Source organism: Falco cherrug, chromosome 11 (assembly GCF_023634085.1).
Source record: "Falco cherrug isolate bFalChe1 chromosome 11, bFalChe1.pri, whole genome shotgun sequence".
Lineage (NCBI taxonomy): Eukaryota > Metazoa > Chordata > Aves > Falconiformes > Falconidae > Falco > Falco cherrug.
The window spans coordinates 5,162,863-5,186,655 of NC_073707.1; the positions used below are offsets into that span (position 1 = coordinate 5,162,863).

General features: G+C 48.3%; 2 protein-coding genes across 6 annotated transcripts in view; one reads left to right on the forward strand and one right to left on the reverse strand.

Annotated features, from left to right (window-relative positions):
- THAP4 (THAP domain containing 4) overlaps positions 1 to 1,198 on the reverse strand; it is a 21,412-nt gene extending 20,214 nt beyond the window's left edge. For 3 of the 4 annotated variants that reach the window (XR_008734461.1, XM_055723644.1, XM_055723643.1), the window contains exon 1: positions 666 to 1,198. Coding sequence is in view for 3 of the 4 variants with exons in the window: in XM_055723644.1 (XP_055579619.1) it covers positions 666 to 1,198 (533 nt within the window). In the remaining variant the exon portion in view is untranslated. Of the gene's footprint in view, positions 1 to 327; positions 508 to 665 lie in introns of those variants that run through there. The other variant, XM_055723646.1, reaches the window with a different exon arrangement.
- Positions 1,077 to 23,793, forward strand: ATG4B (autophagy related 4B cysteine peptidase). Of its 2 annotated transcripts, XM_055723653.1 has the most exons (14): positions 1,077 to 1,206; positions 7,224 to 7,322; positions 7,867 to 7,938; positions 10,057 to 10,155; positions 11,044 to 11,145; positions 12,500 to 12,572; positions 13,545 to 13,624; positions 16,822 to 17,018; positions 18,057 to 18,135; positions 18,896 to 19,041; positions 19,650 to 19,706; positions 19,991 to 20,084; positions 20,555 to 20,590; positions 21,948 to 23,793. In XM_055723653.1, exons 1-14 carry the CDS (start codon positions 1,197 to 1,199, stop codon positions 22,019 to 22,021), a joined length of 1,218 nt encoding a protein of 405 aa, XP_055579628.1. In that variant the 5' UTR covers positions 1,077 to 1,196; the 3' UTR covers positions 22,022 to 23,793. The 2 variants fall into 2 exon arrangements, with proteins under 2 accessions (XP_055579628.1, XP_055579629.1); XM_055723654.1 differs by lacking the exon at positions 20,555 to 20,590.

The following is a 23,793-nucleotide window of genomic DNA, read 5'->3' on the forward strand; positions in this document are numbered from 1 at the left end:
GGCAGGGGGCAGGCCCGGGGGGCAGGCGGGGGGGGGGGCCAGGCCTCAGCCCAGCCTGGGGCCCAGGCCCCGCGGCGGCGAGGGGCAGCTCCCCGCTGCCTGGCCGGTTTCTGGAGCCCAAAGCCGGTCCCCGGCGCTGAGGAAAACAAAGGGCGGCCGCTACCGCTGGGGGCCCGGCGGTGCCGGGGAGGGACGGCCAGGGCAGGCAGCCGCCCCCAGCCCGGCGGCCAGGCCAGAGCGGAGCCAGGGGCTGGGGGAGGCCCAGCCGTGGCACCTGCGGAGGGCCGGGGGCGGCGGGGCTGAAGCGGGCCGGGCGGCCGCCCTTACCTGTGGAAGGAGACGGCGCCCCGGTGCGCCTTCCCCTGCCGGTTGGAGCAGTTGGCGGCGGCGCAGCAGATCACCATCTCCGGCCGCCGCCGGCCGGGCCCGCCCCGGCCCCCGCCCGCCGGCCCGGGCCGCCGCCAGCCGTACGGCAAGATGGCGGAGCCAGGTCACCCCGGCCGCCCCTCCGCCGCTGGGGAAGGGGTTTCTGTACGGCACTGCCGTCAACCAAGATGGCGGCCACCACAAGGCCGCCGCCATTTTGGCCTGGGCTCCACCGTACAGCGCCGATACTCTAGGGCGGGGGGGAAGGGAGGGAATCGCTCCCGGCGCCGCTCGCTTGCCTCCTCCTTGCTGCAGGGCGTCCGGCCTCCCGACGAGCCGCTCGGACCGTGGCGGCCGAGCTGTCAAAGGCGTTTCCGAGAGGGGCGGTGTGAGGGGGGTTACCCTCCTGGGGAGAGAGGGGCGGGGCTCGGTCGGCTCCGTACAACACGATGGTCGCGCCCGTATGCGGGGACTTCCCCAAGCGTACGCCTCGCAGGCCGCCTCCACCGGCGTCGTGCTGGACCAGCGGAACCCTTACGTGCCGCCACGCCACCTCCTGCGGCCCTGGCTCCGTTGCCGACCCGGCGCCTCTCCCTTCCCCGCGCCGCCTCTCCGTACGGCAAAATGGCAGCCCCCAGCGCGGAGGAAGCCGTCCGGCGCACCGAACCGTGACGAGCGCCGCCGGCAGCCAACCGCCGCGGAGGCCGGCGGCGAGCGGATCTCCTATTGGGCGGGCGTCGCGCTCGCACCAGCAGCCGCGCAGGGCTGCGCCGGGGCTGTATGTGTCGGCGGGGACGGCAGCGGCCGCAGCCCTCGCCGGGGCCGCCGCCATGGACGCAGGTGGGTGGCGGAGGCGGCCCGTTTCCGTGCTGCGGCGGGGAGCCGGTCGCTTTCCGCCTCAGGGGCCCGTGGCCCGGTCTGGCAGCTGTTAGAGGCCTGCGGCTTCCCGGAGCGGCCCGGCCCCGGGCGGCGCGGCCTCCGCCAGCGTTCTGAGGTGCGGCCCCGACCCGGCCGGCGACGGGAGAAGCCGCTGCTCCCCGGCCTGCTCGCTGCCCCGGGGCCCGGCCCTGGAAGCGGCGTCCCCAGGTCATGGGGCCCTGAGTAGCCCGGCCGCCTCCCCTGCGGGGAGCGGCGGGGGCTGGGGGCGGCCCAGCGGTGCCCCCGTTAGCGCCCGGGCGCCGTCGCCGCAGGCCGGGGCCGGGGGGGAGCCCTCCCGGCGGGAGGCGAGGCCTTCCCGCCCTTCCCAGCGGGGCCTTTACCGTCGTTCCTCACAAGCCTCCAGCTCTTCCGCGTTCTCTGGCGTAGGCGCCGGGCCGGGGCTGCCCGGGAAGGCGTCGGCGGGGCCGCTGTCCCGGCGCCGCGCTCCCGGGCCGTCGCCTCCAGCCCCGGCCGAGTGCGGGACTGGGCCGTAACTTCGCACCGAGAGGGCTGGCAGAGCCCTTTGCGATAGAGACTTTTGTTTATCTACAGGGGGAAGGAGAAAAAAAAAAAAAAAGCAACGTGTTGGCTCTTGGGTTGGGACTTCCTTCTTTCTAGCCTTCACATAGTAACAGCTTTCATCTGCCGGCCGCGGAGATAAGCGATGTTCTGTAATCACAGATATTTTCCTGTGCCGTGTGGGCTCCTCCCCTGCATTGGGCGAGTGTGTGTATGCGAAGGGAATCCAGCTCTCATCCCTGTGAGCTGCTATCTTGACTTGTTTTTGTCCTTGATGCAGGCGCTGCTGTTGTCAGTGTAGTCCTGTTGATAGTGTCCCGACTTTCTGCCTGGCGCGTCCTTGCACATCGTTCCATCCAGTCTCTGGCGCCTCGGTACAAAACACATTCCAGCAAGTGAACGTACACGACCTGAGCTGCCGGGAGATATGTTTGCTTTCCCATTGTGTTAGCGTTATAGGGTTTACTGGAGGAAGGAAAACCTCGCTGTAATAGTACTGGATCACCTCTTTGTAAAGAGGAGGAGGGTCTCTGGGCTTTGGAGTAATGAGGGCTCGAGCCCCTTCGTGTCTGTCCCTGCTCCTGAGATGGCCAGGGACCCGACGGGCAGACTTTGAACTGTTCCCTCTGGGCTTCCAAGAAAGCGCCGCTGTCCTGCTGGCTGACTCTCCTCCCTGGCTGTCTCTTAACTCCTTGTTGTTGCTTAGATAATCAGGATTTGTCTTGTTTGAGAGAGCTTAGGGGAGAGAAAAGACTTAATTATCTCCTTCAAAGGCCAGAAATAAGGGTTCAGGCTGTTCTTCGGTATCTGCTTTCTAGGCATTTTTCAGCAATGAGCGTTACTAACACAATAACTGTACCTTCTCTCCTTGACCCTCTCCTGAAATATTCTACATCCAGTAGCATTTCTCCTCTCCACTGTGCCTTGGGTGATGGACCTTTATCAGCTGAGGAAGATGATCATACACCCCATTTCTCCTTCTGTGGGGGTGTTAACTGGAGGCTGAAGGACTTGGGGCAGGGGGGGGAGGTCTCTAAGCCATTGCAGGCGCTGCCTGAGGAGTGTTACAGTCTCGGAGAACAAGGCCTCTCTAGAGACTGGGGGAAGCCCAAGCAGCAATTTGGGAAGGGAGGCATTGCAAAGCCTGGTTTTTCTTCAGTGAGGTGCTCCAAATGCTTCAGTATTTTGTATAAAAAGGTTTTTGCTAAAACAGCTAAACTGTGCGGGCAAACTGTAACCAGGATGGTGGATGCTAGGGCGACCATCGGCTCTTTTGCAGTGCAAACCACAGGGAAAATTACTTGCCATGTTTCTATTTGAGTCATCAAAGGTTCGACTTGTTATTTGTTCCCCAAAGCTGGTAGAAAAACAATTTTGGATTTGGTAAAGCAGATAAAGTTAGTGGCTGTAAAGGACTCAATACCTGCCACAAGCACATATCTTGCCTTCAGTGTGTTTGTAAACTGACGTCACCAGTCAGGGTCTGCTCCCTGGTGCCGGGCTGCGCTTCAGTGTTCGTTTACATGGGAGCTTGTTACAAGTTTGGATAATGTTTTTAGCTCGGCTTTTTCATTGTACAGCTTAAGAATATGAGAAGGGAGGCAATATTTCACCCTCTGCCCTAGTTCTATGTATTGACACAGCTTTTCTTGGTCAGCGTCAAGGTGGTGATAGCTTTTTCGACGACCTTGCACTTACTTGTGGTTAGTAAACTGATACTGAAAGTCGCTGGTACTGCGGGCACGTGCTGGGTGCATCAGTTGGTTCCCGGTGTCATGCAAGGCAGGCTTTTATGATGTGGCCTGTTACTTTGTAACTGAGTAGATCTAACCACATGGGCAAAAAAGTGGAAGAGAACTCCAAGGTTCAAGCGAAATGTTGGTATTTAATGCGGTTTTAGTTTCAATGCCCTTACCTAGGTTGTTTAATGTAGGTGTTTTCTGTAGTGACACATACAAAGCTTTGCCTTTTCTGTCGAGGCTTTCTAGGGAGAGTGTAGGATGAGAAGGTGTTCTGGGATACTACAGCAGAACCTGTGGAAGGTGTGGCCGTGGGGCAGAGGTCCAGCCAACCTCGAATCATCACAGCATGCCCGAGGCTTCTGGAAAGCGAGGCTGCCTTTCTGAGGGTGTGCTTTGCAGGGCTGAAACTCTTGGCTTTTTAACTATGTAAATCCACTGTGCACGAAAAGTAGCTAAGCTATTGTATCTGATGTGTGCTCAGGTTTCCTGCAGAGGCTGCTGCTCTGCTGTCCTGGATGCTCGGAGGTCGATGTTTAAAATAGATTGAAGGCTTCTTGAAGGTGAAGTTTTGGACTGCTGCCCAAGAAATTTGCTGATCTCACCTGAATTTTGCAGCTCTGAAAGGAGCGTCTTCAGATAGGATTTCTGCTTTGTGTATTTCCAGTTTTATTTGTTTTCAGAGCCTTTAACTGTAAGAGGTGGAGAAAGGCTCCAGTGCAAGCTGTGACACGCTTTGTCCACCTGCCTGAATTGTTTGAGTCCCACTGGCTTGTATTTAGTTCATCTGGGCAACAGCATAATGAATGTAGTTTTGAAAGAGCACCAGAGTGTGTGAAGGTAGATGCCTGTAAAGAAAACACATAGCGTCTTCAACCCTTGTTGGAGAGTTTACTGTTCCCATTATAATGCCACTGATACTAACTGGGAGCAATCACTTAAATTTTCCTGCCTGTGAAGGTGAAACTTTAACTCCCGCATTTAGCAGTTTTACCTTTTCAGATGGTGGCAAGTATTTTCTTCCAAAAAACCAATATGCATGTTAACATCTGACCGCATCTTTTGGCTGCGCAGCTGGACATACAGGACCTTTGCACAGAGCCCAGATGTCAGGCATTCAGCTGAAGGACTGCAAATCTGGGACTCTCCTCCTGAATGTGCAGTGTCATGGCACTTACAGTTTGCATGCACTGCATTCCCTGAATATGAAGCTGGTCCAGCAGGCAGCCTGGGAATCCCTCCCGCCTGCTGACCCCTTCCTCTCCTAGCTTTGACTGAAAGGGAGAGACACCAGAAGATCCTTGCCATGAAGCTGCCAGTTGCAAATCCCGTGCTTGCTAAGGACCTGGTGCCCTGCAAAATGTGGAGCTGCAGAGGGTGTGACATTTGAGAAGGTGAGGAAATGTTGCTAGGAAGAAGAAAGAGAGATGGTGGGTAGCTTGATTAGTTTCTACCTAGTATCCTTGTTTTGGTCATTTTATTTAAGCTATTTGAGACTCTTAGCAGAGAGCTGGGTTCATGGCAAGCTTGAGAACTGACAAAATAAACCATAAAATATTCCTTGGACCATTAAAACCTGAGAATTTCAGTTTTTATGTGAAGATTATATCTGGTAACACACTGAATTTAAAAAAATCCTAATGCCTAGCTCCCTGTGAACTGTCAGAATAAATCTGTAACGTCTCATCCCAAAGAAAAACTTCTGAAAATTAAGGGAGAAAGTAGGAAGTGATGTACACATGAAAACATCTGCAGAAGTCATGTCGCTTCCTTCCCTGGAAAGAAATCTCCAACACTGAGCAAGAAAGGGGGCAAAGCAAGCCAGACTATTAAGTGAAGATAGGCACAGAAGCATGGACTGCTGGGGATTCCTAAAGTTTGGCTAGTATATGGTAAAGAACTTCTTAATTTTCCTGCTAAAGTTTGTTAGAGGAAAAGATTGCATTTATTTATATGCTGGAACTTTTCTGTGCAAGCAGATTTGCTTGGCTTAGATTGCTGTTGAGAAGTCACATCACGGAATGGGAAAGGGAACGTGTGGCCCGTGTGATCCTAAATGTGCCTGAAGCAGTCTCTAGACCAGTTCACACAAGGAAGATGCTTTAAATCTTTCAGGCTAGGGCCAGAGCCTAATTCACAATTTTATTTAGGAGCCTATTTTCATCTCTGTTGCCAGCACTTGGTATTGGTGATGGTGTCTTGCTAAAGCTACTCAAGTATTTTCTTTGACAGTTGGAACTGGAATTTCAGGTCCGAGAGCCCAGGGGCATAAGGCTGATGAGGTACTTACTGGAGGTCAAAATGTCTCATGTGGGTTGTCTGCTGAGCACAACATGGAGTATCCTAGATGTCTGGAAGGAGTGGGTGGCAAAACCTTGTGGTGACTTTCTGGAGCTATTGTTGATGCAAATCAGCCAAGTTGTTGTTTACTGGTGCACCAGATGATGCTTTGGAAAGCTAAGGAGGGAATTACTGGGAGGAAAGCTCATCTGCGAACATCTTCCACTTGTGAGAAGGGTGAGGTCTGCTACATAGGCAACACCGGAGAAGAGCAGCAGGTGACTCTCCTGGGAAGTAAAAAGTTAGGTGTGCACTGTGGAGGGTGGTGTCTTTCACAGAAAATGGGACTGAGAGGAGCTTGTGGTTGTTTGGTCTGTTGCCCTGTTTTAAACTGCTGTCGTTACCACAGATTTTATTGCATTTGCTATGAGAGAGATTTTCAATAGCCACTTTAGCAGTCACAGAACAGTCTAGCTTGGTTCTGCTTTAAATTTTATAGGTGGTTTGTTGAAGAATTGACACCTACAAAATTAGATGGTTCGTTTCCAGGGTTCCCAGACTAAAGCGCCTTATTTCCAAATACAGACCTAGAGGAACACAGTTCGTCCAAGTCTCCTTTTTTCCCCCCTTTACCTGTGCCTTTTGCATGAAAACTGAAGCTGCCCTGATCCAAGGGCAGCCTATGCTGCTGAGTTGTTCTGTGGTGGCCATCTGGGCACTGATGGATAGATATCTAGGCCCTTCATTTACAGCGAAGGGAGCCAGTAAATAGACATAAGGTTTGTCTTACCACCTGTGAAAGAGTACACTCTGCATAGCGCTGCATTCCTCGGATTTTAGTGTGACGTCTGTAAAGGCAATACTGCTTCTCAAGCTGCAGGCTGTTTTCAGTGCAGGTGAGGACTTCTGAATTCATTGCCTCTTGAGGAGGGACTGACTTGCAGAGCAAGGTTTAGTTCCCATCTTAATGTGATCTGTGTTTTTTTTTGTGTTCCACCACTAAAAATTCTCTGGAAGAAGGGTTTTAATCCCTTTGCTCACTTGAAAGGAGGACCTGGGTATGGTTGCTGATGTGCATGATAGTGCCCGTTCAGGGAAACCGAGTGCAGCCACCAGCTGAAGTCCTGCACGTTTTCTGCACCGGGCAGAACCTGGAGCTGATTTAACCTGGAAATCCCTCTGCTTTTCTGCTTGTGAGGCAGCCAGGGCTGCATCAGTTCTCTGTGCCTTCCCGAGCTGGCGATTGCAGGGGCAGCAGCACCAGTGCTTACCAGCCAGAGCCAAGTGCTCTGGGTGTGTAAGTTACTGGGCCACAGCAGCTCTGATTCTGTAGTTTTGTATGATTTTTAAAACACAAGGAAAAGCTGTGAAAGGTATGTAACTTTTTCTTTCTCTTTCTAGCTACTCTTACCTATGACACTCTCAGGTTTGAATATGAAGACTTCCCTGAGACCAAAGAACCCGTTTGGATCCTCGGCCGGAAATACAGTGTTTTCACAGGTATTTTGCATGCACAATGCAACATGCTGTAATGCTCTAGAGGACTTTGCTAGTGTTGCGCTTTGCTTTCTGAGCAGTGAGGTGACCGCAAACCTTACAAGCACACTGTGGAGCCTGTTCACTGGCAAAGCACGTAGACAGTAACTGCCACGCTTCCGTCTGGCCATCTCCGCAGACTCTGGAATACTTTTGTGCAGAAAGTTATCATATAGCAGTCGCTGGGACTTGTGTCGTGAGGCCAGGATGGTTGAAGCAGGGGGATAGCTGAGGGGAAAGGCAAGAAGGTGGTTTACTGCTTTATAGTTTGCCTATGGCCATAGTGTCTTTGGGTTGATTGCAGCTATTTTGGGGCGGGGGAAAAAAAGCATTTCCTTCTGCACAGGACAGACACTGTCCTGTTCCTCAGCCAGATTTTGCCTCTCTGGGCATGCAGACTGTGTGAGGAGCAGAATGCTGTTGTCATTAGGGAAGGTGAGTGGGAGATGGATTTAGCTGTTTGGCTCTACCCTTATGTGCGTGCCTTTGAACACTGAAATTTTTTCAGAGAAAGAAGACATCCTGTTGGATGTGACCTCTCGGCTTTGGTTCACCTACAGAAAGAACTTCCCTGCTATTGGTACGTACTGTGGACGAGTTTAAGTACATCCTGGAAATGATGATAATCCAGTTATCTCTACCTAGTGAAACAGTCCCCACAAGCATAACATTTATGGCTTTCCATTTATAAGAATCTGAAATGCACATCACTTAATTGATAGTACAGACATTTTGTTTATCTGATAATGAGAATTCCTCATCCCCTTGGGTTTGAGGCATTACAGTGATCTTAAAAGGCCACAAAAATTAGTTTGGGAAGCCTACCTAGGAACATCCTTTCTTTGAGCAACATGGGAAGATCTTTATTTTCATTAGGTCCTGATAATTCTAACATGAAATACTATTTAATGATGGTCTTGGGCTTGAAGTGGATTAAAATGATGAAAGCTAGAGATAGGATACAGAAATTACTGCCGTTGTGAATCTGCTCTAGACTGTGTGGGGGTTTTGTTTGTTTGGGGGGGGGGTGTTAAATGCCTGAAGCGGCTGTTACACACAGGAACTGTAGTGGTATGGGGAATGTTTCTCACTGAATTCAAAGGAGGACTTCTTGGTTCCTTAAGATATTCCGCATGGTCTCCTCTGTGGTTTGGTTTTGTGTACTGGGTGGAAAGTGTACCAGAAGAGACCTAAGAGCAGGTAAATGGAATTCCAAGCCCCATCTGTGTCCCCAGTGTCAACATTCTCCCCAGCAGTCAACAGGGAAAATGGCTCAGATTTGGAAAAGGGACTTCTTGGAAGCTGGTCCTTCTGGCTTGTTCTGTTCTTTCCCTACTGGTAAATCCTTTGCCTAACAAGCTATGAGACATCTTTGATGCAGTTTAATCCCTTTAAATTCATGTTGGTGAGCTATAGTTGAAAATGCATTTGAAATTGAAGGGTTAGCATCTGTTTAGCTATGGCTCACAAACACAGTTGGGGTTTCTGTGTGAGTTATTAAAGGAGAGGGGGCAAAAAGAGTCATTCTGAGTCATTTCCTATTTACAGTATGGATACGATTTGCATGTCACACAGTAAACCTTTTTCTTGTGCAGTCTTTCTCCCAGCCATCCCTTTTATTGCTGGCCCCTGCCCTCTGTGCTTGCCCGTTTAAATATTGTAAGCCCTTCAGAGTACGGGGAATGTCTTATGCTATTTTCGTAAAGTATTTGATTTTAGATGCTGTGTATGTTATAAATTGCTGGTAAAATTATAGAAGATAGCTGCTGATGATCCAGAAGTTAACTAGTTCTCTTGGGTGATTTTTTTCTCCCCATGCTTTTTGTGCAGAGTAGTTGCATAGGATCGGAAGAAGAAAGCAGCATTACAAAGAAACTCCTTCTACCAGCTATGCTAAGGCGCAGCTGTCTGCGTGCTTGTAAGACAGCTCACTTGCTGTGGTCACACTAAACATTTTATCTGTAAAGCTTGTAATAATAGCCAGAGCTTCAGTGGAGGAGCAGCAGCTTCCTTCTGAAGTTCAGTCAGGGAAGTGCTTCCAGCCTTGAGGGCTTTGTCTCAGGCTTTCCAATGTGAGCTAATATCCAGCCTATTCTCCAGTATTATGTTGGATGTGGGTTTTTTCATTGCTGGGGTGGGTTTTTTGGCTGGTGTTTTTTGGGGGATTTTTTTTGGCCTAACTTACTGTTAGTTATGAACTTATGGTTCAGTTTGGAATCTCATCCCATCACAGCTGCTTATGATGTGGGAATTCCTTGGGACTGATTCGTTTTGCATGATGAGTTGCCCTCTCAGGATGAGGATTACAAGAAGTTGCCTGTAACAAGCACCTCTGTAACAATATGTCTCTGAATTGGACTGGGAGTCTGCAGCTAGGCTCAAGGGCTGTGGTGCTCCTACAAAATTAATCTCCCTTTCTAGCTGAGTTGTTTTGATTTGCCTTTGAAGTCATTTTCCCCTTTTGGTTAGTGTTAGAGGGTTTCGTTTGTTTGTTTTTAAGGCATGCTATTAAGTTACTCACTGATAACTGTATTTTTGTTTCTCAGTATCGGGTAGATGAGCTAAGGTGGTCCTTATTCCCAGCCTCATTTCTTGGGTGAACCTGCTACCCATGCAGACATACAGTGCTTTCATTTCTTCTCCCTCTTGGCACTGTTTTACTATTGACTACGTATTTATTTTCTGTCCTCATTTACAGGAGGAACTGGTCCCACATCTGATACTGGCTGGGGCTGTATGTTGCGGTGTGGCCAGATGATCTTTGCTCAGGCCTTGGTCTGCAGGCATTTGGGAAGAGGTAAAGCAGTGCACAGCCCGTGCTGCCTTTGAGGGCCATGTGCTCCCACAAGTGCAGTACTTGTAAGGACAGCAGATAACAAGGGCACAGCTGGGAATTGCGGAGGGCTCTAACTTTTTCTTCAGTCTTCTCAAGCTCAGGGCTGTTGAGCAAACAGTCGACTGGAAACCCTTCCAGCAGGTTTTTCCTTGCCGTCTACAAATCTACGTAGGTATATATAGTTATCCAAGCCTTAAAACAAAGCAGAGGCCTGTAACATGCTAGTTAAACCCACTGAAAGCAAGCATGTACTGGGCTTTTCATGAAGGGTTTTTATATGGCTGAAATTTAAAACAGCTTAGTAGATTGATTCTTGCTTATAGTTCAGTTTTGTCATAGAGCTCTCACTTACCAAGTGTAGTCTCCTCTCCTTGAATACTTTTGTTCTTGTGCTTGACCCATGCTTGGTCTGTAAGCACTTTATACCAGAGCAGGTTTTTTGACAGTTGTTGATGGCCTTTGAATTTGTGGGGGACAATTTTTTTAGTGAGGTCACCTGTTTTTTCCCCAGAAAATGTAGTTCATGGCTGTTAATGAGAAATTGTCATCCTATTATTCCCATCTGGGGGACAGAGGTACGATTTATATTTTCTGATATTTTTTTTTTTTTGTTCGTTCATTTATTCGCCTTTCTGTGATAAAGGTGATATTCCTTTATCCCAGCTGTAAGAATTCGTTTTAAAAGACGAGTAATCATCCTTTAGTGTCGGGGATGTCTCAGATGCCTAGTAATAAGATGGCAAGATGAAAATGGGTCAGCTGATGCACAGGGAAGAGACTTGTAGCTTGCAGCCTCTAGTTGCTAATAAATATCATGTTTTGTTTCATATATCCCCTTGTCTGTCTTAGACTGGAGGTGGATAAAAGGGAAGAGGCAGATGGACAATTACTTCAATGTTCTTAATGCCTTCATTGACAAAAAAGACAGCTACTACTCCATTCACCAAATAGGTAAGAGTCTGGGTGCTGAAGAGTGTGGAGATACTCAGTCTGGGTTTCCCGTGAGTATAGAACATCGCCCCATTTGTTTTGCTACCTTAGGCCCAAAAAAACAAACCAACAAGCAGGTCTGTGGTAGTACATGATCCTGGGCTGCTTGTTTTCTGACATGATGTGAAACTACCATTCTTTATTATTGATTGTGATGGATTCTTCTTCCTGACTCCATTAAGGCCATCAGGTTTGCCTAATGCTTTAGGTTATATTCAGCATCACTTTCCATATCCTGGCTAGCTAAGGCGAGAGGAATGCATGTGGTTGTGGTTCTCGCTAGGACCTTGTAATATGAGAAGATCGCTGAGCAAAGAAATTCTCAGGAGTAGCAAATGGACTAAGGAAGGATCTCACTCTAATATAAAAGACTGCCGTGGTTTAACCCCAGCCAGCAACCAAGCACCACGCAGCCACTTGCTCACTCCCCCGCACCCAGAGGGATGGGGAGGAGAATCAGAAAGGAAACTCAAGGGTTGAGATAAGAACAATTTAATTGGTAAAGCAAAAGCCACACAAGCAAAGCAAAACAAGGGGTTCATTCCCCACTTCCCATGGGCAGGCAGGTGTTCAGCCGTCCCCAGGAAGGCAGGGCTCCGTCACGCATAATTGTTACATGGGAAGACAAACGCCATAATGCCGCATGTCTCCACCTTCCTCCTTTTTCCCCCAGTTTATATACTCAGTATGATGTCATATGGTATGGAATAGCCCTTTGGCTAGTTTGGGTCACCTGTCCTGGCTGTGTCCCCTCCTAATCTCCTGTGCTGCTGGCAGGGCTCAAGAAACTGAAAAGTCCTTGATTTAGTATAAACATTACCCAGGAACAACTGAAAACATCAGTGTGCTATCAACATTGTTCTCACATCAGAGCCAAAACACAGACTGTACTAGCTACTAAGAAGAAAACTAATTCTATCCCAGCTGAAACCAGGACAACATCCCTGGCAAATAAAAGAGAAGCAGCCTATTCCAGTTTTTCCTATAGGGTGTTAAGTCATCTCTAGCGAACAGAACTTCAGATTACAGGGGTGGTCTCATATCAAGTTTAAGTACAATTTCTTCTGAGATAACATTGCCTTTTTGAACTGCTGTGTTACTGCATTTTGGGGAAAGGATTTGCTTTGCAGACCTTCAGGATATGCTTCTCGTTCCCATCTATGCTAAGATACCTCATGAAAGGGTAAATTCTGCTGACTCCAAAATGTTTCCAAGTGAGATCTCGACTCTATTATACACAAACTCTGATTAGGAGGGGATGCAGTGTAGGTGAAATTATTTGCTACATTATTTGGTTTTTTTTCTTGTGATGCAGCCCAGATGGGAGTTGGAGAGGGAAAATCCATAGGTCAGTGGTATGGACCAAACACAGTTGCACAAGTGCTCAAGTAAGTGCTGCATTTTTCCTTTCTATCATTTGAGCCATGCAGTGGGGTCGTTTGCTTTGTAGTACCTCCTAGTTCACAGGTTTCTGCCCACTGACTAAAGCGAAGCTGTATGTTCTAATGGCGTTAGCAGGCAACCTGCTTGGGCAGAAACTTGAAAGGACCCCTTCTGTCATTCAGATGCTGGGCAAGATGTGAGAGAAAACAGATTTCAAGTTGAGGACTACCCCCAAAAATCTCTCTCCGTGTCCCACAGTCAACCAAGTGCAGTACTCTGCAGCAGACCAGAAGCAAGTGTCAGAGTAGATGATAGTTGCTGTTGTTTGGATCTCTGCTGGCCTCTGAGTTGCCTCTGCTGATTTGACAATACTGTCATCGTTATCAAAAAGCTGCCAGCCAGCCATTAATGCATTAGCAGAGGAAAGCATTAATATTTGCTGCCTGGGTTCCATGGTGACAGGCAGAGGATCAGAGCAGTGGTGGAGCATGGACTGCCTTTGCATTAACTGGGACACACCTTATGTTGGGAAACATTCTCCCTCCTGTCACTGTTTCTCCCTTGCTTTGATTAAATGAGCAGGTAGCTCCCTGGAATAGGCTAGGATTGCCTAAAAGCAGCTTTCCCAGGTCAGACCATATGCCAGATTAGCCAATCTGGTATAGGTGATCAGGAGATATGTACAGAAAGACAAAGTGATTTTTTTAATTTATTATTATTTATTTTTTATGTTGTCTTGCTTTCTGGTAACCAGCGGTTATGAGACTTGAGCTGGAGATGTTATCAGGGCTCTTGTACTTAGCACGGCGGAGGTACACATTCCCAGGTGTGGTCCCATTTGCAAACTTGTTCATTCTTCTGGCTATAATAACTAGTGGCAATGCATTACCATCCAATTTCTCCTCTCTGATACGTTGCTATCTTTGTCTTGTAGTTGTAACTGAACCTTGCTTACTTTATTTCTGATTTTCCTATAGAAAACTTGCAACTTTTGATACATGGAGTTCACTGGCCGTACACATAGCCATGGACAACACAGTAGTGATGGAAGAAATCCGTAAGTATCACATGGAGGTAGAATGTGGTATATCCTCCAGCAAACAAGAAGCCAGAAAAACCCCAAAGGTCATGTAGTAGTACAATACAACAAACCTGAAGTAAATGTTCTGTCTTAAAGCTGTGGCCAAGCATGCTAAAAGCAGATGAGAATTGCTGTTCTAGTGCAAGGAAGCCCCATGTTTGACTTTTGCTTCATCTGATAAATCCTGTAACTTGACACTGTGGCCTCTGGATCTGGAGAGAAGGTCTGCCGACCTTAAGACAATAGGCAGGAGCCATTTGGAAGGTAGTGTCAAACTTGTCGATGGCCGCAGCTAGCAACCAGTAAGTGGCTGCTTCCTTTTTCATACAGTGGGGTAGGACTGTCTCGGCTGTTAGGCAGAGTAAGCAAACTACAACAGATCTCTAAAGAGGAAAATGAACAAAATTGACAGGGGAGGGAGAAGAGAACGCATCTCTGGAGTGGGTCTCATCATCATCTAAGGAGTGCTCACTAGTTGTTTCTTTTTTTTCTCCCCCCCCCCCCCCCCCCCCTTTCTTTCTTTTTGGTGCATTCTGACAATAGGATGGCTCTGGAGGCTGAACAGCTGTGCAATATGTCCATCCGTAGCATGCTTGCTGAGGCTGTGGTGCTGCAGTAACCAAAGCTGAATGCCTGTGTTGCTGCTAGCTGCAGTCTTGCATGGTCCTGGCCACTCAGACCTTCCCCTTGCTTGCTTTAGACTAGCTCGTGTAGCAGTGCGCTTACACAGCAGAAAACCATGCAATGTATTCAGCCAGGGTAGTGTTCTAAAACAGCACATAGAACCGTCCAGTGAGAGCTGGAGCTGGTGCAAGGTTACGGGTGAGATAGTGGCAGGCCTCACTGAGGCTGGCTTTGGCTGCCGCGGAACCAAAATCAATTAAAAGGCAACTTGTCCCTAAAGTGCAGGACAGTCGCTTTGCAGAAAGTCAGATCTCTTATGAAGTAGCCTCAACTGAGAGACCCAAGAAACATAGGGTCTGATTGAGATCGTGTCTAATCTTAGGTACTTGTAGTCCTGTGAAGGTATATGCTCATGCTCTTGGCTTAAACAAGGGCCAGTGTGAAAACAGAAGTTGGGTCTATCTTTAGCCTGAAAACACTGTTTTAAAAACCGAAGCATGCTGGCTGCAGGGCTTGGGTATGCTGCAGGCTTTTGTCTGTGTGGCACTGACACCGCTTCAAGGAACGTGTCCATACAGCCTGTATTGTGCAGGGGATGCTTGTTCATTTTCCTCAAACGTGAATCTTAATATACCCATTCAGGGCCTGAAAGTCACTTTATGAGCAGGTCTGATGTGTTACGTGTCTGTAGGTATGTGTTACATATCTTGTACCCCAAACGTCTGTCGAGTGAAGCATTCAGAAGTTAATGCTGTTTCATACATTTTAAATTTGGTCACTAATAACTGTTCAGCCTAAGATTCAAAGGAAGTACCTTTTGCTACAGCAGTAAAGAAACATCTGTCTTTATCTCTGCTGAGTCAGTCTGTTGTATCAGAAAGGGGCTCTTAGTTGGGTATTGGAGGCTCCTGTGCATCAGAAAGGTGGTGAGAAACAAAGACAGTAAGGTCAGTACCCAGAGATGTTGTGTCACATCTGTTGGGACATGTTTGCAATAAATGGTTTGGATCCAGCTGGGGAAGCTTTAGGCATGTTCTGCTGTGCTGTGGCACCATAGCACTGCATAGCCTGCTGAAGAAACAAGGTGAATTTAGTCGGTGCCAAGCTCTCTACTGCTTAAACTTGGGTTAAGTATGTTCACAGCACAGCGCAGGGTTGCCAGTCGCCTTGCCTGATGAGGAAACTTACAGTGATACCCCATTCAGCAACAGCCCTGGCTTGGCAGCTGATCTCTGATCATCAGAACAGGCTGACTACTGCAACAAAAAAAACCCATAATCTTTACTGAATTAACAGGATAAATCACTACAAAAAGTGACTTTGAGTTTTCTCAGAACCTCCAGTAACTATGTCTGTTCACGAGAGATGCACACATACACCTTCACCCTCCTTGAGGGACAGTATAGGGAGCAACTGCAAACTCCTCAGTGCGGGTTGTCTCTCATACTGAGCCTTTAGATCAAAGTCCTATTTATTCTAACCTGGGGTGTAATATTCTCCTTGTTCAGCTGGGTTCAGAGCTCTTAATAGTGAGCAAACACCCTGCTGAAATGGCTGGTGATGAAGGTATTTGTTTACATTTGTGTCCTACCTTCTAGAGTGTCTCGGCATTCGGCTTAGGCCAGGAACAAATTAAATGAGCCTTTGGCATTTTGTGTAATTGCCTTGGCTTGGTAATTAAAGTGCTGTGGGCTTCTTGGGGGTTTGGGTTTCTTCTTCACACACCCAGCAAGTAATGAAAATGGCCAGTGAGACGGGTAGGCTTGGAGATGTTTCTGTACCCAAATTTACATAATCTGGTTGTGTGTGTGTCAGGTCTGTAGAATGAGGATGCATAGCGCTTATAGTCATGCGTATGCCCTGAGGAGTTTTACTGCCCCATATCTTACAGGCAAAGCTCATGCTGAAATTGCAGAGTTCAATGGTCATCCTGCTTTAGGTCTCTAAAGTAGCTTCTGAATGATCCCTGGTAAAAATTGAAGGCTTTAGTGAACTTTAGGAAAATTACAACTGCTCTAGACAGGCAACAGATACCACGGACAGTCTCATCTCTTTACAGCACTAATTACAGGTGAATATTTCCTGTGTTAAGCCATAACACTTTCCTCATTTAGTTCAACTGTCTTCATATCCTCCATGAACTCCTCTGGAGCTGAACACTCCAGGTTTTTCTCTTTCAGCCTACACGCTTTCTGAATTCGGGACTCTTGCCTGACCTGATCAACTCGCTCAACCGTTGGCACAGGTTGTTACTTAGCTGCTCACCTGCTGGAAGAATTTGCATTTTAACAGCCCACCAGATGGTGGCTGTGAGTACAACATGCTTTGGCATAGTCTTGATGTAAGCTTAGACAAAATGCTGAGCCCTACCAGAAGCCCTGCAGGGAGTACATACATCACATGGTCCCAGCACTGGACCTTTTCGAGCTTTTCAAGTGCTGTAGGCTTTTATTAAGTAGCAATTGTTGATCAGAGCTTGAACAGGATTACTCAAGCTGTAGAAATGGAGGTTATTTCTGATACTTTCTGCTCATGTTCCCTTTTTGTAGGGCGGTTGTGCCAGTCCAACTTCCCAGGTGCTGGAGCTGCAGCATGCCCTGCTGTGGAGTCAGACGTACTCTATAACGGGTGCCCAGAGGAAGCGGGGGTTAGAGATAGGCTCTCACTGTGGAAACCATTGGTGCTGCTGATACCTCTCCGCCTTGGGCTCACAGAGATCAATGAAGCCTATATTGAAACACTAAAGGTAGGGGATCTGGAGCTGAATTCCCGGTGTTCTGATGCTTAAGGACCCTGCTGAATTAAGTCATTTCTGGAATTTGGTTTTAGGGCAAAAACACTCAGAAGTAATTATCCTGTTTGCAAAAGAAAAATGTGTTTAGAGACAATCCTTGTCAGAGGTCAGGATATGTGTTCTTGCAGGCTATAGTCAGGAAAATGCGGGGGGTGTTTGGGGGGTTGGGGCTTTTGTTGGTTGTTTTCTTTTTTGGCTTGTTTGTTGGGGTTTTTTTGAGAATCTTACTTCACAACTTAATCTTGGTCCCTCTTTGTGTACAGATGGTCCCAACCTGCTGAAGCATTTGTTCAGCACAACTGTACTGTGCTTGGTGGCATTAATGAATGTAGTGTTGCAAACTCCCTGTGCCTCTGATGCTGGAGCTTGTACTGCAGACTAAGGCTAGAAGCTGGCCGACGGTTGCAGGTTGGAGTATCAGGAGGCTGCAGAATTTAGGGTCTGCAGAGTAAATGCACAAGACAGGGTGCACATTGTCTTGCTGTCCTAATGCTACCAAGCTCTGAGCTGCATGGGTAAGAGAGCTCCAAATTCACACGAGGTTACTTGCCCTTGGCTCAGTAGAATGTGCCTGGATACTGCAACTGGATAAGGAACTTAAAACTGTTCCCCAAATGAACGTTCCCTCCCAAGAGCACTGTTGCAACCTAATGACAGCTCCAGGGGATCTTGCCACTGACTGCAGCTGAGCCAGGGCTTGCCTGGACAGAGCCCTGGAGTAGTGCTGCTTCTTCTGTTTGGTCCACCTGTGTGTTCCTGTCAGCAGTTAAAAGTGTTTTTGAGCTGCTTCCATGTTCCTTGAAGGCCCTGCGTTGCAGCCTTCAGCCTTCCTGATGGATCTTCTCTCCAAAGTGGCTGTTTCTGCTGCTAGAGTTGCTACTTTTCAGTGTCTCCATCTTTCTTTCCCAGTGCATATTTGGATGTTTGCCTTTGTTGCCACCTGCTGTCTCACTGTCTGTCAGCTGTGTGTCTTCTGTATTGCTTTTCCAGCACTGCTTCATGATGCCCCAGTCCCTGGGAGTGATCGGAGGGAAACCAAACAGTGCTCACTACTTCATTGGCTATGTAGGTGAGTGCCCAGACTACTGCAAAGACTTCCTATATCGCCCTGCAGCTAAAAAATGCATGTGGAGCAGTAGAGCTCTCCTGCTAGGTCTGTGGTGCATGCTGCAGGGTGGTTCTTTCCTGCTGGAAGCATGGAAGGCTGCTGTGGGCTGAACCCTGTTTGTGATGTACCTGAACCTGAGTGATGTAGCTTTGAACGCTGGTCACAGTGTGGGCTGTAAGCTTCCACTCCGTAACGCTAACAGCTGCCTGTAAAGAGGTGTGCATCGAGATTTCTTCCTGCATTCAGAGCTGACATCCCTTTAGGGGCTTGGCTGGATTTCAGCGTCCTTTAGTTACCCCTTTCCTGAAACCCTCCAAACTCTTTGTCTTTTTGCTCTCCTCCTTCCCTCTTGATTTTCTTTCTCTGCCTGAGACCTCAAGCTGGTTATGCTTTGCATTCCTGGGGCCTGCTTGAGCTCACACAGGACCCTGGCAGGCATGTGCAGGAACAGTATCCAGACAGCACCTGTGCCTTGATCCCAGGGTGTCGCTGTGGAGGGCTGAACTGTGGTTGCGCTGGCAGCTAGCTCCTTGCCGGGGTGAGAAGCGTTTGGGAAAGTGGCTGAAAGGAAGTTGTCCCTAGAACATGGGTTCCTCTGTGGGGTTACAAGAGCTGGCTCTGTCGTTGCTCTTCCTCCTCTTTCTATCTCACTGTTTGCTTCTCAGAAGACCAGCTTCTGTCATGGTTCTTCCTGTTGATGTCTCCTTGCCTGTCTGTCCAGGTGAGGAACTCATTTACCTGGATCCCCACACTACGCAGCCTGCAGTGGAGCCCAATGACAGCGGCTGTCTTCCCGATGAAAGCTTCCACTGCCAGCACCCTCCCTGCAGAATGAGCATTGCTGAGCTCGACCCCTCCATTGCGGTGGTGCGTTCTTGCTGCTGGTTTCTGATCACCCGAAGGAGCAGTGTTGTGGTCCCTCTGCGTCACGGCTGGCCCTTTCCCCGGGGAACTGGCAAAGGCAGCGGTGATGGGTTGGGTGCACTGCAGGCATGCTGTGCTCTGGGCCGGTGCTGCCGTGGGTTTCGGTAACATTGGTAAAGAAGGTCCTCCTGCAGGAAGCAGTTTGGTACAGGGAGGTCCCCCTTACATGGCAATTAAATGCCATTCCTCATGGGGCAGTATCTTTCTCTTGGGTTTACTTTGGGTTTTGATTCCTGCCTTTTGATGGGCAGATCTGAATCCGTGTTGTGATTCAGCATGGCTTGTTTTCTGTTGAACCTGAGATGCCTGCCCGTTGTTTCCATGGGGGTTGTTTCTGCCCAGTTTTCCTTCTGCAGTAGAGCAGACCTAATAGTCAGTCATGATTCTATCACTCGGATAGTCTGGTCACATCAAGCGTATAAGCCACAGTTTAAAAGCAAGGCAGCTGGGTGTTGTAACTGCTTGCAGTCCTGATCACGTTGCTTGGTGTTCATACAAGGCCTTAAGACTGAAATGATCAATCTTCAATATATAAATTCTTTTTTTTCCAGGGTTTTTTCTGCAACACAGAGGAGGACTTTAACAATTGGTGCCAGCAGATCAAAAAGGTTTGTGTTGATATCACCAGGAAAGGAATATAGGGTATTGTCTTGTTTCCAAACTGCTGCACAGAGACCATGTTTTCTGGAGCATGATCCTATTTCAAAGCATGTGAAAATAGCTTATTAAACTACCAAAAAGAGCATAGCTCTGAAATTCTGTTGATGATGTGAGTCACAGAAATGTTTTTTCAACTGCACTGAAGTCTCAACAGATTGTTATTACCCTTAAAGACCCAGAGCACCGTGAGCACGGAGTTGTTGATTCTCATGGCTCTACTTTTGCTCTGCAGCTGTCCCTGGTAAGAGGAGTGCTGCCAATGTTCGAACTGGTAGAACGCCAGCCATCACATTTCTCCAACCCCGATGTCCTGAATCTCACACCAGGTGAGGCCATGCAGGAAGGTAGAGCGAAGGGTGAGGCATTTCCTTTTCTGGAAATTGGGTGGAATTGCACAGTGACTTCTAATATGTTCCTGTTCTGCCTGGAGCTTCTGGGTCAATTGATACAGTTCTTCGGCTTTCAGCTAGTGGTTTGCAGATCCCACAGCATCTCAGGACAGTTTTGAGAATGAGTCTGTGAAGGGTGATGGTGACTGAAGGGAAGAAAAAACAAGTTCATAGGCTGTCACAGCAATGTGAGTCTACGATTTATAAAGGGATGCTTGGAGGAATCAAAAGTGCCCATTGAAAAGGCTGAAAATGGTCAAAGATGGGGCTGGTTAACCTTAGTTCCTGCATAAGGCACTCCTTCCTTGTATGTCTGCCACTACCAATGCAAAAAGGAAGAAGTGCTGGGCAATATCTTGGCTGTCAGGTTCTGCTTATCATGTTAATAACATGCACAAACATTGCAGGAGATAAAGAGCCACGGACAGCTTCTGCCAAGAGGAGTGAGTATGTGTGGATGAACTTGCCCTGTCACCAGGCATTGGACTGTGTCCTGTCACTTGCTTCCTGCACCCTGTGCTTCCTTGCTATCTCTCTCCTTAGCATGAACTTTCAAAGCCTTCCTTATGTCACTGTCCTTTTCTGTAAAAATGCTTGGTTCCCTTAAACTGTCGATTGATCCTTGCCTGTATTAAACTGTCCCTAATTCCTGCCCTTCTTAATCTTAAAAATATTTTTTATAACGGGCTATTTGTCCTTATCCCTCTTCCCCAGCCTGTAGAGCCTCTCACATCTGTTATGGCCATTCCACTTCTCTTACAGTCCTACCCCTCGCAAGCAGGAATTGTACTCTGATGACTGTCCAGCCTCTTGTCCTTATTTTCCCCAGCCAGTTGGCTTCTCTGCTCTGTTACTTAAGTGAAGAGGGTGCTCCTCTGCAGAGCATCTCTGGAAGTTGTGCTGCCAGCACTCATGGGCACTGAAGTTAGATCAAAACCAGTGACATTAGGCGTTTGCACACTTTACTGTGGGATTAAAGCTTGTCACAAAGGGTTTGAGGGCGTCCTGCAGCTTTGCATTTCTCTGTCCCCAGCCATCAGTTACTGCAGCTTAGCTTTTGGCTGGCTGTTCTGCCAAGTCCAGCGAGTGCTTTCTTGAAGCCTGAGTTAATGTAGGTTCCTCCTTTACTTCCCCAGTTTGCCCATATATTCTCACCTGAATTTCCCCTATGGTAAAGCTGCTTCCCCTTTAGGTATGTGCTCCCTCCTCACCACAGAGTTGGAGGGATGGACTGGAGGGATCAGGTACGTTACCCTTCCTCACAAAACGGTCTGTACTAAATGCTTTTGGGAGAGCGCATGTTGTGTAATTACATTCCCCAGTAGCTGGATCGAAGGCAACTATAGCAGAAAGTGAGTCTGTAATACATGGTCGGGAGGAAAATGTTCCTGTATCGCTTAATTGGGCCAGAAAGCTTCATGGATATTAGTCCAGACCTGGGCAAGTTCTCCTATTTTGAGCCTCCTGAGGCAGAATGGCCTCCTGCTAATACAGAGCTGCTGCACAGGAAGGTTGTACAAAACAGTCACAACACAGAGTTGCACTGTACCAGGGCTGTGCTTGGGTTCTGTGAAACATGCTGCACCTTCTGCACACCATAGAATTCTCTCCAGTGCATTTTTCGTGCTACTGACATGTTCTCATCCCTTCTCTCAGAGCCTTCATTCAGGTGTGTCAGTCACCGAGTCTCTTGGAGCTTGAGAGCACTTGACAAATTCCGCTGCCCTCCAGCTGCTGGTCTCACTGATGCTGAGCAGGCAGTGCATCCCAAGGAGCTAATGCTTTCTTTTTCTCTTGCAGACTCCTCGGATGCTGACAGATTGGAAAGATTCTTTGACTCGGAAGATGAAGACTTTGAAATCCTATCCCTTTGAAAACAAGTAGGACACTGACTCTGCAAATTTGTGTTATGTGTGGGGAGAAGGGGGGGGAGGGAAGCTCCTTCGAGAGCCTGGGGCTACCAGTTTTCATAGGCGCTTGCTGCCATCCCCGCCTCTTGTCCATCCTGGCATTCTGTGCAGCCTCTGAGCGGAGCGTGCATCGTCTGCGTTGGGATGAAGAACCAAGTGGGTGTTACAGCCTTACTGGCTGGAGTCGGAATTTCTCAGCAGAAAACAGTTGCTGGAAGTGGATGCAGTGGCGCTTACGAGTTCAAAGCCTTTCTGTAACATCAGCAGGTCAGCTGGCCTTCTGGGGGAGGCATAGAAATCGTTAGAGCACTAAAACCTTACATGGGGCCTCCCCTCTGATGCTTAAATAGAGCCACCTGTCACTTAATAGGTAAAATGTACAGTTAATTCCTTTAGCAGCTTCTCTTCTCACTGGCCAACTTGGACTGCAGCTCACAATGCAAATGAACAGCAGACGTGTCCCAGCAAGACAGCTGTGAAGCCCCTGGAGCGCAGGCGGCCAGCCGTCCGACGGTACAGCTCCTGCTCGTGCCTGGCAGTACACAGAGCTTCCTCACACGCGTAGTACCCCCTCCTGCTCACTTCCCATGAAAAGGAAGTTGAGGGAACTTACAAGTTGACTGGTAACTCGATAAGCAAAAGGCTGGCTGGGAAAGTGTGGAGTAGACCCATGCTGCTGGGGAGGAACATCTCAATCTCAGTTTAAATAACAGCAAAAAGAATGGAAGGAGAATAGAAAATGCACGTGTTCTTGCTTGGCAAGATGGTAACGCATTGTGCTTCTACAATGGATTAATCTCTACAGCAAGTATCTTCAAGAAAGCTGCTTTGAGCAGAGAACTGGATTCCATAGCCCTGAAAAAAACCCACAATAAATCCACAGCTGGGAGAGGCAAAACAGGACAGCTGTGATCTGTCAGCCATGCGCCTGGGGTGTGTGCTGGCATAGCGTCTAGGGAGTTAGTTCTGTCGGTACAAAAAATGTGAGCAATAAAATTCCTCAAGGTGTCCTCGGTGGGTTGTTCAGCAGTTCCTCCAACTACTTCTGTTAGACATTCCCTTTCCAAATTGGAAGAGGTGCCTGAAGGTCAAGTAGGCTTCCTAGCTGCGTAGGTACCTCTCCTTTTGCCGTCTGCCAGCTCCCCCTCCCTGTGGCATATGCACAAAGGTACTGTAGGAGCTAACCTGGAGACACCCCTTTCAAGTAATCATCCCAAGGAGGGCAGTAAAGACAATGCCTTGAGAAGGCCCAATTATACTGGAAATTGTAGCTATTTTAAGACGATAGCTGTGCCTGGGGCTCTTTTCTGCACAGAATTCCAAGAAAGGTAAACCGTGAAGGAAAGCTGTCTTAATGCAAACTGCAACAGAAGTTGCTCAAGTAGTTTCTTGAATGCACGGTGCAGATTGCAAACCTGTTTACAAGGCTTTGTTTTGTACATTTAGGATTGGAGCCTGTCAGTTGATGCTTTTGTGCCCCAGGGTGGTGGCACCTGGCTAGAAATGACCCGTTTCCCCTTGCGACTGACCTACTGATGCTCTAACTATCCCTATGCTATCCAAAAGCAGAGGTTTGAACTGGGAACCACAATGCTTCTCTCACTAAATTATTTGCTGCTTTCTGCCTGCTTCTCCTCTTCTGTCTTGTAGTTAGGGGAAGAGGCAGCAGAGGAAGTGGGGCTGTGCTCCATTCATCTGCTTTCAATTTGTATCTGAATAAACAGATCTAAAATCTT